The 14,981-nt window shown below is 32.5% G+C and overlaps 1 protein-coding gene across 1 annotated transcript in view; it reads left to right on the top strand.

Moving 5' to 3' along the window:
- LOC143248735 (uncharacterized) overlaps positions 1–14,981 on the top strand; it is a 198,979-nt gene that overhangs the window by 139,454 nt on the left and 44,544 nt on the right. Inside the window, exons 5-10 of the mRNA XM_076497412.1 lie at positions 2,881–3,079; positions 5,176–5,306; positions 6,766–6,945; positions 12,633–12,752; positions 13,545–13,706; positions 14,233–14,422. Of these exons, the coding sequence (XP_076353527.1) occupies positions 2,881–3,079; positions 5,176–5,306; positions 6,766–6,945; positions 12,633–12,752; positions 13,545–13,706; positions 14,233–14,422 (982 nt within the window). The remainder of the gene's footprint in view (positions 1–2,880; positions 3,080–5,175; positions 5,307–6,765; positions 6,946–12,632; positions 12,753–13,544; positions 13,707–14,232; positions 14,423–14,981) is intronic.

Below are 14,981 nucleotides of genomic sequence, written 5' to 3' on the forward strand. Positions count from 1 at the left end.
TTGCTCACATTTGGAGGTTATTTACTGTCGATTCATGAGTTATAACAATTATTTCTGAAGGTCTGACCCTCTAATTCCTGTTGTCTCTCCCTATCCATTGTCTCCCCATCTAATTTTCTTTGCCCCTCCAATGGATGCTGTTTCATGCCAGCATTTGTTGGAGACAGCTCGGTATTTAATTCTAAAGAGTACCATTGAATGAGGAGATACTTCTCATTCAGGTTTATTCTCATCTATATGTCATTCCTAACAAGATGTAAGACTAGTACCTAGTAATTGATTTATTTCTGAATCACTTCCTCATTATTCTCAAGTTCATCATGGAGTTGTACTTAACTCTCTGTTGGCATACTGACAGTTTCTTCATTGTGTTCGTCACAAATATGGTATGTTTTTCAGTTTTAGGTGCTTCTGTGTGGCCTGGCTTCAGCTCCCTATGTGTTCTGCAGAGTTGTCCAGTTATATGCTTGACTGCTTCATTCACAGGGCCTTCATTTCCACCAAAACATGGATGACTGACTCCTGCTGGTATTCTCTCAAGCTGACTCTGCCCTCATACTTATTTGTTTCTTCAGAAAGCTGGCAATGTTGGTTGGCTTATCAAGGTTAAGAAGCAATCCCTAACACCTGTCAAGTTTCTGATTCATGTTGTTGTATTTTTACAGATTTGAAGTTTAAGTTTTTGAACTGGTTGCATGATGATTTGGTTTGTCTAGTTAGTTTGAAATCTATAGAACATTTGCTATATAAATATATTGACATAAAGGAATATATTTTATTTGATTTTCTGCTATGGTTAATTACATTTGGAAGGTAGGTGGAGGGCTGATCTTAGCAGGCTGAATAGCCTTCTGTCATCATGTGCTTTAATTTGTTTTAAAGATGGTGTGAAACATTTTGTATTAATTATACATGTAACTTTTTAAGGTGTATTATGGAATTATATATACTGACTGTTTATATTAAGTGCTTAATGATAGTTAAAATACAAGGGCTGTTCAAAAAATACGCGGACTGACGTCATAAAACAAAATGTACTTTATTTAGAAGTTACAGGTCTGGGACCCCTTCAAAGTACTCTCCTCCCCAACGCACACACTTATCCCAACGGTGTTTCCACTTGTTGAAACAGTCCTGGTACGCTTCTTTTGTAACGTCCTCCAGCTCCTTCGTCGCATTTGCCTTAATCTCGGAAATCGTCTCAAATCTTCTTCCTTTCAAGGGTCTTTTGAGTTTGGGGAACAAAAAAAAATCGCAAGGAGCAAGGTCAGGTGAGTAGGGGGGTGGGGAAGAACAGTGATCGAGCGTTTGGCCAAAAACTCACGAGTTCTGACGGCTGAATTTCGCAGCAACGCGGTGCATCTTCAATTTTTCGGTCAAAATCTCGTAACAAGATCCAACTGATATCCCACACTCTTCAGCAAGCTCCCTGACAGTCAGACGTCGATTTGCCCGCACCAGGGTGTCGACGTGTGGGTCGTCAGTTGACGTGGAAGGACGTTCAGTATGCTCATCATCTTCAATGGACTGTCGACCATCCTTAAAACGTTCATGCCACTTGAAGCATGCCGTACGCTTCATAGCAACATCACCGTAAGCCGTGTTAAGCATAGCTAAAGTTTCAGTTGCAGATTTTCCAAGTTTAACACAAAATTTCACAGCAAGTCGTTGCTCCTTCAGGTCATTCATTCTGAAATCCGCCAAACGAAAAAATCGCACTTCACTTAAAACCGCGTAGCTAATACATAAATAAAGATATCTGCAATCGGGAAATGGCGTCGTAATTAGCTGATCTGTGCGAACCTAGCGACACCAAGTGGATTCCCCTGGAACCAACTGGAGCCGCGCAATTCAAACAGTCCTCGTTTTTTTTGAACAGACCTCGTAATGTCTTTAGTATTTTCAGTTCTTCAGAGCTCTTATTGGAAAGTTCACAATCATAAATTTTGTTTGGACAGAAAATCTGAGACTTTCTGATCTCTTGGCTTGAGATCAGGGCAAATAAGCAGTAAATTGTGGATCTTATTTTGATTAACCCACAATTAGGACTGTATTGGTGAATATTGCTAAGTTTGTTTTTGGAACCTTTTATTTCAGTACACCTTCATTCTATTGAACTAAAAAAAACATCCTGGTTAGTATTCTTGTAAATTCAGCATTTAATATATTAAGTGATTTTTAAAATTTCCATTTAGATTTTTAAATGTGAAGTGTCTTATTCAAGAAAATAGTTTTTTTATTTCATTAAATGATAATACATAATAACTTACCTGAAGTGAAAAAAGTGTAATATATAGAAATGCCTCTATAAATATGTCAATATTTATGAATTTTGCAATTTGTTTGAGCTCAAAAAAGAAAATTAAGGTCCTGTTACAACTAGTTGCTTTTCCTCAAACTTTATTTCATATTACACTTAAATCACTTGTTTGATAAAATAATTTATTTCACTCTGAAGACAAAATTCATACATTTAAGCATTCATGAATTGTTCTTCACTTCAACTGTCTCTGTTGTTGGTGGAGCTATGTCAGACCTATAGTTCACTGTTTATCTGATTTTTTTAAAAAGACATCTGAGGTGTTTATCAGTGGCACACTGGTACATTTGCAGACTCACGGCACTAGAAACCAGGTTTTGATATCCATGGTGGGCAGAGCCCAAATAGCCCATTGTGTAGCTTTGTGCTTAATTCTGAAAACAAAACAAAAAAAAAAAACATCTGAGGCCAAGTTGGTAGAATCAGTTTTAAAGTTGCTAGTATATGAACAAAATATGTGGTGATGAACCTCCTGCAATGATAGAATTTTGTATCTTAAAGAAGCTTTTGTACTCCAGAGTATATGTTATTATATAAGTTATAAATAGTATTTATTACAGACTCAACTGTGCAGGTACAGAGCAAACCAGCGTGCCCCAAGTTTGTTAAACAACCAGATTCTGTACTTCATTCCTTTTCCCAGTGCCAATCGCATGATGATTGTCCTCCCTGTAGCTTGTGCTGTGATTATTTTGATTCTCATCATTGCATTTCTTCCGAAGGAACCCCAGTGGTTGGCCAGTGCAAAAATGACAAAATGTAAGCACTGCAAAGTTTGATAAAATGGTATAAAATATGAATCTGTCTCAAAAGCAAAACTGATTGAGAATAAATGTATTGAACAGTCTGAATATGATAGAAAACTTCAGTTGAGTTTGATGAATTATTAGGATGAAAAGGATAAATTATCTTTGTAACCACTTCTTTAATTTTGTACAATAATTTTAGCATTACACACACAGTAGTTTTATTTGATAAACAAAAACTTGAATTAATGAGTTCATTTGTTCATAAAATAGCCTTGAAAGTTGAAGGTGTGTGATTAGTCAAAAAAGTTAACATTTTAAATGATATTGTAGTATTGGAGAATTAGCAATAGTTTGGAGTTTAAGTGGAACATGTATATATGAAACACCTGTAGTTCATGTGATTTCTGTTTAATTATTACCATCAAAAAACAACCAAGTGGGCACAGTATTTCCAAGTGTTACTGACAAACTGCTTTGAAGATGCTAGATGGTGCAAATCTAACTGGCTGGCCCATTTGTTAATTGCCTTAACAATCAATCAAACAAACTGAAGATGTGGTTCCTCTGTCCATGTATCATAATATTTAGCCTGGATATGCCATGTAACTCATATGAGGATGGCAAAATTGACATAGCACCAGAAAGTAAATAATCATTTTAAGTAAAGGTGTATTAACTGTGTGCAGTTAGAAGCTTTCATAAATGACTGAAATGTTTGTATCATTGGTGTATTGATATGTGACAGTAAGAACCTGCAAACTGTTCTTCTGAATTATACACTAAGAGTATTTCTCTAGCACCTTTTATGGTTTAGTAGTAAAACTATTAAGTAACCAGCAATTTTATAGTTTGCAAGTGAAATGTTGAGGATAAGAATGACCATAGTCTCTTTAATATATAACTTTAGTTTATTTTTTACTGTGATAAGAATATCAGAATCTAGTTGAGGGCTAGGAGTTTCAGAAAATTGAATAGTTTGTAATTTCCTTTATTTTTTATATTTATGTTGAAACGTTCACAAACTTATTCATTCTACTGTGCAGTAACTTAGCAATGTCAGTCATATTTGCTCCAAAAGAGTAAGAGCAACAGTACTGATAAAAGATTAGCAATATTATCCTTTAGAAATCTTGTTGCTATTCAAGAAATATTATTTCAGGCAATGTTTTGCAAAAAAAATCTGAAATCTGAATCTATAAATACTAATTAAGTATTTGGAAAGTTTGATTTCTCAAATAACAAAGTATAAAAGGCACTTGGGGTTAACATTAAAATTAGGAGATTATTATCTTGAAAAGTATGTTAAGTTTGCTTAAATTTTGTTGTAAAATATTTAAGTTTTTGTTTCATGTAAAAGAAGTTAGGTTTTTCATGTAAAAGGAATTCAGAACTAATTATTGTAAATAGTTTAGTTGTGAGTATTGTAATTAGGTTATTGCTTGAATATTCAGGTATCTCATTGTTAAAATTTATGTCAAAACCAATATAAACAGGTTTATAAGGAAGTTTTACTTTAAAACCTTAATCACTGTTATAACTTGGGTGTCAAACAAAGATGTTTTGTGTTCATGTTCTTATTCAATTGCTGAATTAAGTTAAGAATCCTGATAGTTTAGATACTTCTAGAATATACTGTGTGTATATTTCAGTGTTTTAGGTATGGAAGGACATTTATCCATGCTTTTTAGTTTTATTGACTAGAATATGAATAAAAGGTGGCTGCATGTGTATTCCATCTATTATTGGAATTGAGTGTTGTGAATCTGTTCTCAACCTAAATGTTTTTCTACCATTTATTGTGAACAATTACTACTTTAGAAATAACATTGATTCATTTAAATTTTAAAAAAGTTCTACCACAGTCTAGAAATTGCTAATTTCAGCTATATAAAGATCATTACCAAAAAGAGTATTATATAATTTTATTATTATTATTTTTTCACTAGTGTTTGATGTTATTCAATTTATTTCCTCTTAATTGCATATTTAAATGAATTTTTGTTTGTGAATGTGAATCATTTTTGTGTAATTGGGGTACTTGATGTCTTCTAATAGTTGTATATCTTAAAGTGCAACACTTTTGCAACCCTTAACATTTTGTTGCAGGTTTTGCTGGGCCAATAATTTGTGCATGTCTCCCAATGAGTCCTGTTTCTCTAACTGTGGGCCTGAACAGTTTTTATGTAGTATTAATAATTCTTGTTGGAATATCTCTGAACAATCAGAACAGTGTAAAGGTTAGTGTTTGAATTCATTTTAAAGTTGGGTAATCTTATTTACATCAAGGTATAAGTAACTTTGATTATCTTTGTTCATTCTAGAAAATATTTTGTTTATATCTGATCTGATAAAAACACTGACCCAAGCTTTAAAAGTAAGTAGCTTACTTGAATTATTGTGAAAGGTTTTTTGACTTATGTGTTTATTATTTCATTTCAAAGTGATAAAAGAAGGCATTTGGCCCATCTACGTCATCCCAATTTATACTAAACATGTTGAGCCATTAATTTCTATGTAGGACAAACTATGTAAAATTTAATTGTAGATATGGAGATTAGGTTATTACCAAAATAAATTATTTTAGTTATTTTGGAAAATAATTCTCTGTTGTTACTTCATCTCATAGTTTTTGGTTATTAAAATTACACTTATATTTATAAAAGTATTGTAAGGTTGTTGTCAAAATTACTTATGGCGTGAAGTAAATTTATATAACCTAATTGTTTATAAGTCAAGATATGTGAACTTAATATAGTATACATCTGAAAGTTTCAAGGCATCAAATTGTACTTATTTTTAATACAAATTTTCTTGATGTGATAAGAACATAAGACATTTTTTTACTGAGATGGTCAGTTTGCTTTGATGTAAACATGTTACTGATTTATACACGTAGTGAATGTAATACTGTTTATATCACTGAAGCTTTACCTGTATTTTCATTTAACTTGCAAATATTCAGTGGAACTTCATATAATTTATCAAAAGTGGCTTGAGAATTAAGTATACTTATAATAGCATATTAGTTATAACAGAGCAAAATTTATATTAAGAAGCTATAATGATTGCACCAGTGACTGAAATGTCATGCTTGTTCTAAAAACTAATATAACTTACTGTAAAAGCTGTAAATTGTAATAAAATATACCTTATCAGTAAGTGAAATAAAAACAAAACTATAAAATCATGAAAAGTTTGTGTTTTTAATTTGTTATGCATGTGAAAAGTTTTATTGAGTTACACCTAAAAAGTGCTACATGTATAAGGAAAAATGTATGTTATAATGGTTATAATGTTATTCATACAGAGGTATGTATAAATAAAACTTGAAATGATATGTGAAATAAAATTTTTAGTTTTTTATTTAATTTTTTAGGTTATCACTTGTTATATATTTTCAATTTACATACATACTATAACATTTGTAGTTTTCTTTGAATTAACTCTCTGATTCTCTTAAGATTTAAAAGTAAAAACAGTTCATGTAAGTTGTAGTTTAGTGTGTAATTTTAAGATACATAACTACTGTTGAATAATAGTAATCTTTTTAATTTACCTCAACAAAAATTAATATCTTTATCCGAAAATTTCTAAAAGCTCTTGTAATACTTTCCTATCTTACTATATGAGAATTTAACATTTTTATTTTTTAAAATTATAAAGCATATATCTTTAAAATAAAATAATTTCTGTTAGATATACCCAAAGGTCAGATTTGGCTGGTTCAGCAACTTGTTAAAGCAGGAGACACAAGTAATAAGTTTCTGTTGTCGTTTGTATTTGAGGGGTCATCAGGATTCAAAAATAACTTCTCAGAATCTAGTGCGTTCTTAGTGGTGGGTGTAGACAACAGAGTTGGGAAGTGGCAGATGTTGGGTAAGATGAAAGGTTTGATGTTATGTGCGAGCTACAATTAATACAGGTATAAAAGGATTCTATAGATAATTCTGTTCATATTATATGTTACACTTTCATTTGATGATGTGCAAACTTCTACAGATAAGTGTCAAATAAAATAAATTTGTTAAATGAAGTTTTGAATTAAACAAAGGAATATGACTAGAATCAGCAACTTTTTGGTTATTTGATACATATCATAGTTAAATTGAACTAGTTTTTATCTGATAGAACAAATGAAGCCTGATCAGTAAAACTTTATTTCTCCAAGTCTGAAAAAGCTGCTACTTTATGTATGTGTGTATATATATATATATATATATATATATATAATGTAAATATCAAAATATTGCCACATGTAGCAGCCTCGTACAAAAAAATCAATTATTTTGCCATCAGTTAAAATAGAGTACTTGTAGCAGAACAAGTTACTATGTTGCAGCATGGTGGTTGTAGTAAAATGGGCCATCCTGTAGAAGTAGAATGGATTACCTTGTTTTAGGAGTGTTGGCTACACTGTGGTAGTAGTGTGGGCTGTCCTGTGATAATAGGGTGGGTTACCCATTGGTTGTAGATTGTATTACCCTGATATTTGTTTATTTTTATATTGGTATCATCAAAGTTAGATAATTGTGAACCATGAAGAACTTGTTTGTTTACTCTGAATCTTGTAGTAGCTTACATTGGTCAAGCTATCAGAAATAATGTTGATGTTTTAAAACCTTCTAACTGCATACATTTATGTGCATTAACAAAACATGCTGAAAATTATGGGTAGGTTTAAAAAAATGCCACATTAGTAGTGTTTATATAAGGTACAGTTTAAACATTACTATATTTTAGTTAACCAAACAGGTTAATTTTATAATCAGTTATTACTATGTGTATCATTTTCTTTGTACAGTTGGAAGGATAATTATAGATGATTAACACTAGTAATCATATAATTGATATATATCTAAATTATTTTATTTAACAAGGGCTGAAATGTTTTTGAATGCTTAAATAAGTTTAAAATGTGCATTTATCTTTTTTTGTGATATGTTTGTTGATTTCAGTTCAAGGAAATTGTGAGGGTTAAGTCACCTTCAGGAATTATTTAAAACTGTTGAACACCAATTTAGGCATTATATACCATAACAATTGATTTATCATATATGGTTAGATACAATAATGTGTGTGTGTGTGTCACTTATTTGTTGAATTTTCCAAACTAAATTAATTTATATAACATTTTGGATAAATTAGTCTGCAAATATTGCAGTGATAAAAGATGCAGTCAGTTTGCTTTGAGGGAAAGGTAATATGTAATCTGTATAAGTATGTTCCCTACTGTAATATATACTTACCATGTACCTCATTTAACCTCAGTTTACAGTTCTCATGTGAAATGAAATGATATATAGAGTGTAAATAAATTAAGAGCAGGTGTGGCATTCATGTTAAGTACATTACACATCTAAATTACCAGTCAACTTCTGCAGTCAATTGTGGGAAGGTAGTAATTCTTGATGAAGCAGAAAAGCAAAGAAAAAAAAAAAAGAGTTAAAAATAAAAAGAAGTTGTTAAAATATATCACAAGAGATGATAAGCATATTGTGTTAGTGAAAGATAAATTACAAGATTAACACTTAAACTATTTTGTTTAAATTTTCTCTTTAATAATTTACAAATCAGACTTATAAAATTAAATGTTAACAACTTTTATTATAATGATAGTTCGAAAGATTTTGAAGGAATGCCCTAGTACTTGAGTCATAAGTGATATACAAAGATCTTGTTTTTGATATATTAAGTTTAAGTAAATTTTGATATTACTAATTCTAATACAGTACTTACCTTTCTTCATAAGATTAGCTATTATTGTTCATTACAGCCTTCTGCATGCAAAATTTTTATTTATGCATACTACAAATTTTGTGCTCTCCCCTGTTCTCTCAACATGTCATCCATCAACCAGTAATAGCATACCATGCTCACATGATGTATATGACTCCTCATACATTCCTCTACTGAATTTTAACTTATTTATCAGTGTTTGAGTTTGGACAAGCTTTTTTATTTATTTATTGCTGCATGTTTGACTTTGTTTTCCTCATGAAGTGGTTCATTGTAAACTTCATTTGATTTGTTCAACCAGATTCTCTCCTTTTTTTCATATTTATCAGTTTATCCAAGTTGCTTTGTTTTTCATTTGAGTTTTGTAAAACTTTTCTGTGCAATACATTCTGGAGTTCACTTTACCTTTTTGTGGAACACAATAGTGACTAGTGTTTTTTGCAGGTCTCAAGTGTAAGTGACTTAATAATGTATTTATCTACTGTCATGCATTGAGAGATCAAATGTTACAGGGTCTCACTTTTCTCCATGGACCTTGCTTTGGCTCGTACTGAAACTGCTAAGCCTTTGCTGGCTGACGAGGACTTTGTTCATCTTTTTCTGCCTTTAGAGTTTAATGTTCATATTCAAGCTGTGGGATTCTTGGAATTTCAGTCTCAGGTTTATATTGTATTCCTACTACCTAGTTCTTTTGCACCTTGTTTTTCATTTTACATGTACTGTTTTCCCATGTTTGGTATTTCCTCCTTTCCCTGATATTGGAGTTATTGCAGTTTTGTTAACTTCTCATTTTCATAAGGAAATTAGCTTATCACACCTCCTGTGGACTTCTGATCAGTTTGCCCTTTCTTACCATTGGGTAGACCACATTTTTGATCAGCAGTTTTTTCTGTTTTTTATCTCTCTTGGGTATACATCCACAATTTACTGTTAGTCTTACACACATCTTTCTCTGATCTCTTTTTTTGCCATACTTCAACTCTGAGGGGATCTCTACAGATGTCCTGAGGGCTCTTTATCAATACCCTTTGATTTCCCTCCTCCACTTCAGCCTATAGTTAGTCCTCAATTCTGGCCTTACATACGTGTTTTTTTTGTTGTTGGGACTTTCTTGGTAGGGACTCAGTTTTGACTTTGGTCCATATATCTCAGGTTCTAGTGTCTTTCTCTTTTTCTGGGGTTTTATGCATTTGCTACAGCCTCTGACAATATTGAGACATGAGTGATGTCAACCATACTGCAGTCTACACTTACAACTTTTATAGCCTATATGTCTGTTGGAACCTCATGTGCCACCTATTCCTCCGAACCCTTCCCTGTTTTTTCAATTCTGAGTACTTTTTTTTTCTCAATTTTCTTGATGGAGTACTGCAGGTCACCATCAATACTGCTGATTGCCCTAGGAGTCTTTGATGCCAATATTATTCAAACTCTATTTTCTCCTTTGTATCTATGTTCCATGGATCCTTCAGTTTATTGTGTTCCCTCAGATTGGTCACTTACAGCTAGCGATGGAACTTTGCACAAAATACTCTTTTGCCACCACTTATCTTCCTCTTTCCATGAGAGACAATCTACAGTTGTGGATGGACTAGTCCCATAAGTCAGCAGGCATACCACTTCCTCCCCTGCACCCAGTTATACATCCACTCATGGATGCTTCTCTTCATGGTTTAGAGGGTTTGGATCAGTCACCATGAAGCTTTGGGTCACTGGCCTACAGACAAGACTGCCTTGCTTAATGATTTTCTTGACCTTTTCATAGTTCATTTGGCAATATATTACTTCCTTTCTCTTGTCCATTGATGTTTGGTGGTAGTTCTTTCATATATCTTTATAGTGGTAGCTCTGATCAACCATGAAGGAGACACCCAGCCCAGAGAGCTCTGTTTCAGACTTTGGATTTTCCATCCTGGGTCTGTGCACATCATATTCCTTAAATCACTTGTCATGTGTGAAATGCTTTCGACCCAGATGCAAATTGCCTTTCACATCTGGGCTGATTCTCTCTTTTGGAGATATTGCTTCTTTTTTGATTACTTATGCCTCATCCACAGGCTTTGGTTGACAATGCCTTTAGCTAGAATTGGTCTCACACATACTTTTATGGGCACCCACCCATTCAGTTGCTTTATCAGGTGTTTCTCTTGGACATTCCACACCTTGTTGGATCCTCTTGATAGCACTCCATTGGCTAGCACATCCTTACTTTACAAGGCTCTTACCACCTGTTCCTCTTCTTCTGTTTCCCTCCCTTCTGTATCAACCATGATTTCCCACTCCACATCTCAGTCCTCCTGGCTTGCATCTTTATGCCTGGTTTATGTCTCGTACATGGCAAAAAGATCCAGCTTCACATGTATAGTCTCCTATATGTTAACTTCTTTCATTCATCCATCTTCCATGAAAGCATATCAGCAAGAGAAGACATTTCTCTGGACTCTCCAATGCATACTCATGCTCCTTCTTCATGTGGAATGTGGGACACCTTACCACCTTCTAATTCCAAGCTGCCAGTGTGGTTGACCGTAGAGGTGCCCTCCTGAATGGGTTCCACACAAAAGTTAATTATAATCATTCAATTAAGAGTAGGGTGATGGTACTTTACTGGTGTAGATGTGAAGTGGATTCCACAGGACTTGATCCATCACGTCACTGGTGAATGTGGCCTCCTTATACTATTTACACCAATTACTCCCCCTATTAATTTACACATACAGTTTAGTTGATGTGGCTTCCAATTATACATTCCATACTAACTGGAGTTGATCTGTCAGAAATGCAGTCCACCCCTTTTCATTAGGAGCTTTCATTTCTGCCTTTGTGCAGACATCAGTTCTCAGCATTGAAGAGTTGGATTTGAGTGAATCAATCAACATAAATTCTCACCCAAGTTGAATCCATCCTCTTGATGTTTGATAGCCTCTCCTGGATTGCTGTAGGACATTGGTCCTTGTGTAGTATCCAGTAGTCAGAGCAAGTCTTAATCCCCAATTATTGGGTTAGAGGTGAAGACGGTATGATTCTCACCCCACTCTATCATGGATGTTCATACCTGTAGTTGGCACTTTGCACCTTGTGATTTATGCCCCTATGTTTTATAAATTATACACATGAACAAAGAGTATACTTGAGTCAGAAGTAGTGCAATTTCTCCTTCTCTGATCCGTATCTCTTTTTCTCATGATCGGGGGTATTTTTTGGATACTCTTGGGGTTGCTTCTGTTATTTTTTCACAGTGACCCTCCTCCTCCTCAGTGTGGGATTCTAGCTAATCTTGTAAGTAGGGGTATGTGCTGTATTGGAAGCTATAATTTTCCTTTACTGAAAATGTATTTCTGATATGTACTTACCACTTCTCAAACTTCCCACCTTTTCTCCATACTTTCTGGTGCTCACACCATCTACCAAACTTCAAAGTGAAGGTTTGTTATAGGTGTTTAAAGGGGGTCACACGCATCAAGTGAGCATCATATGTTACTAGTGTTTGATGGATAAAGCAAATGCTGATTTTCATGAGAGACACATTGGAATATACTAATTCCAATAAGAAAAAGTTTGGATATAGAATGCAGCACTGATCTAGAATAGCTAATGTTATGAGAGGAGGTAAGTATCAACTGAAAATACATTTTCTTCATAGGAAAATTATAACTTTGTGAGATATATATATATATACTTTATTTTTCTTTATGCAAAGATGTAATAAAAATAAGTTCAGTAAAAATTTAATCTTAAGAAGCTAAATTTTGTCCAGATTATAATGTTTTAGAACTTTTAAGTTTGTAATTAGTTCAATATGAAGAATGAAATATATATTTTTACAGTTCAAAATAAATGGGTTTCACTACGAGAAAAAGTTGTTTTGAAGTTGGGATATATTTTGAGAGTGGAAACCTTGAGGCGTGAACTCTTTGGGGTGGTTCGGTTGATGTTATTAGACAAAGGTAAGTAGTTAAGAGTATTGTGATTCATCATTGATAAGTTTTGTTTCATAGGCACAAATAATTGAATATTATCAGGATTTCACAGATATATGAAATAATTGTAAAGAACCTGTTTATTTCTGAAATGTTTATGTAAATATTTTATGTGTTTGTAAAGCAGTCTCTATGATCCGATGCATGTTGCTTTGTTATGACCTTCATATTATATGTCTTAACCATGATACAATATAAAAAAACAAACTAAATGGTCAAGTATAAGAGAAAAAATGCATAGCTGTTTAAAATTTATTTTTAAAATCTATAACAATGGCATTTTTACTTTTCTATTGGAATGAACTGTGAAGAGTTTTTAGAATCTACAACATGTTTAGCTCAAAATTCTCATTCACAGTCTCTTTGTTACCTGAAATTTCTATTTGTCTTATGAAATATTTACAGTAATTGTCTGTATGTGTAATGCTGTGATATTATTTAATGTTTTTTATCAACAAATTAATTGAAATTTTTCTGTTAGAAACTAACAAATGGCTTCAAAATTAGACTTGATTTATATAAAACAAAACTACAGTGTGACAGTATGAGCTTTTCTGAAACTAGTATCTGACAGCTGTGTGTGTGTTTTATATGTACATATATTCCTGTTGATTTCAAATGCAGTGAGGTTAAAGACATAAAGATATATTGGGATACTTAGGCATAGACTTACTGTAGCAATTAGTTTAAAAATTTGATTTTGTGCTTATGAGATAAAGAAATAACGTCACTAAAAGCTTATAAAATTTTTTGTTCCAGGTGGAATTTTTCACATGCTATGTCATCTTGTTGTGCCATCTTCACCACATCCACAAATCTACTTTATAACCCCAGCAGTGACTTTAAAAGAAGGTGAACCATTGTTTGTCAGGTTGTCTGATGTAGTACAATTACCTGCATTGGGTACTGGAAAGTTCTGGTGTAAGTATGTACATATAAATATATTTGTTGCACATAGTTCTTTCTAGGTAAGTAAAGTAACTGAAAGATTAATTTTGATATAATAAAATTTAAATGGTCTTAAAAATATAAACAACAGGTTAAAAACTCTCCATGGTAATAATCATTGTTCTTAGCTTGAGTATTTTATATTGCTTTCTAGCTGGAATACAAACTATTCCAGAAGATCTGATGAGAGTTAATGACTAGGTACATTTCTTTATGGTGTGGAAGATGCAGTATTCTGTCTTAGATAATACTTTTTTGGTTTAACAATAAAATGTTGGATTTTTAAAAGTATTAAAGCCCTGGGAAAAAAAAAAGACATGATTTGGATATTGTTTATTTATATTTTCTGGAACTACCTAACATCACTCAAGAAAACATTTGCTGATAGTTATTTTAAGTTATTAAAGTAGTATTAATATCCAGCATTTGACAAGACAAAAATTAAATGTTCAATTTTGTATTACTTTTGTATATGTTCTACTTATTTCTAAATTTGCAGCCTATCTTCCAACACCAGTTGAACAGCTTTATTTTGACACAGTCAACAACACATGGATTAACTACACAAAGACTGTATCACTTATTAACAAGAAAGGTCCATTCAGGGTGAACATATCTGTTCAAAACTCTTCCACTGTTCAAGCAGGTGACTTATTTGAAATGACTGCCAAAACACCAAACAGTGAAAGGTTTGTGCCAATCAAAATGTGTTTGAAGTTGAATGAAGCAAGTTATGTAACACAGATCGAAGATTGGTAGTTAATTCAACATTGTTTTTACAAGCCTCTCTTATTGTAACAACTATAAGAAATTTTAATGTTTATGATCAACTGACATGAAATTTAAGTTTTCTTTTATGTTGCATAAAAATTAACTTGAAGTCATGAAAACCATCTGAATACTTATTTGTAAATCTGTCATCTTCTGTGTAGTTTATTTTCTAACTATGTGATATCTGTATTTGTTCTTGTTTTATATCCAGTAAAACTATTTTTGTACTTAGTATGTAGAATGTGTGATGTATACATTTTGTCTTATTTTATCTCCAGTAAAACTATTTTGGCAGTTAGTATTTAGAATGTGTTGTAACATTTTTCCTTGTTTTATATCCAGTGCAATTGTTTTTGTAGTTAATATTTAAACTGCATGATTCAATACATTTTTTCTTGTTTTGTATCTAGTGCAGTAGCTTTGAACAAGTAGTACTAAAACTGTTTCATAAATATGTTTATCTTGTTTTATATCTAG

This window comes from Tachypleus tridentatus, chromosome 1, assembly GCF_004210375.1.
Source record: "Tachypleus tridentatus isolate NWPU-2018 chromosome 1, ASM421037v1, whole genome shotgun sequence".
NCBI lineage: Eukaryota > Metazoa > Arthropoda > Merostomata > Xiphosura > Limulidae > Tachypleus > Tachypleus tridentatus.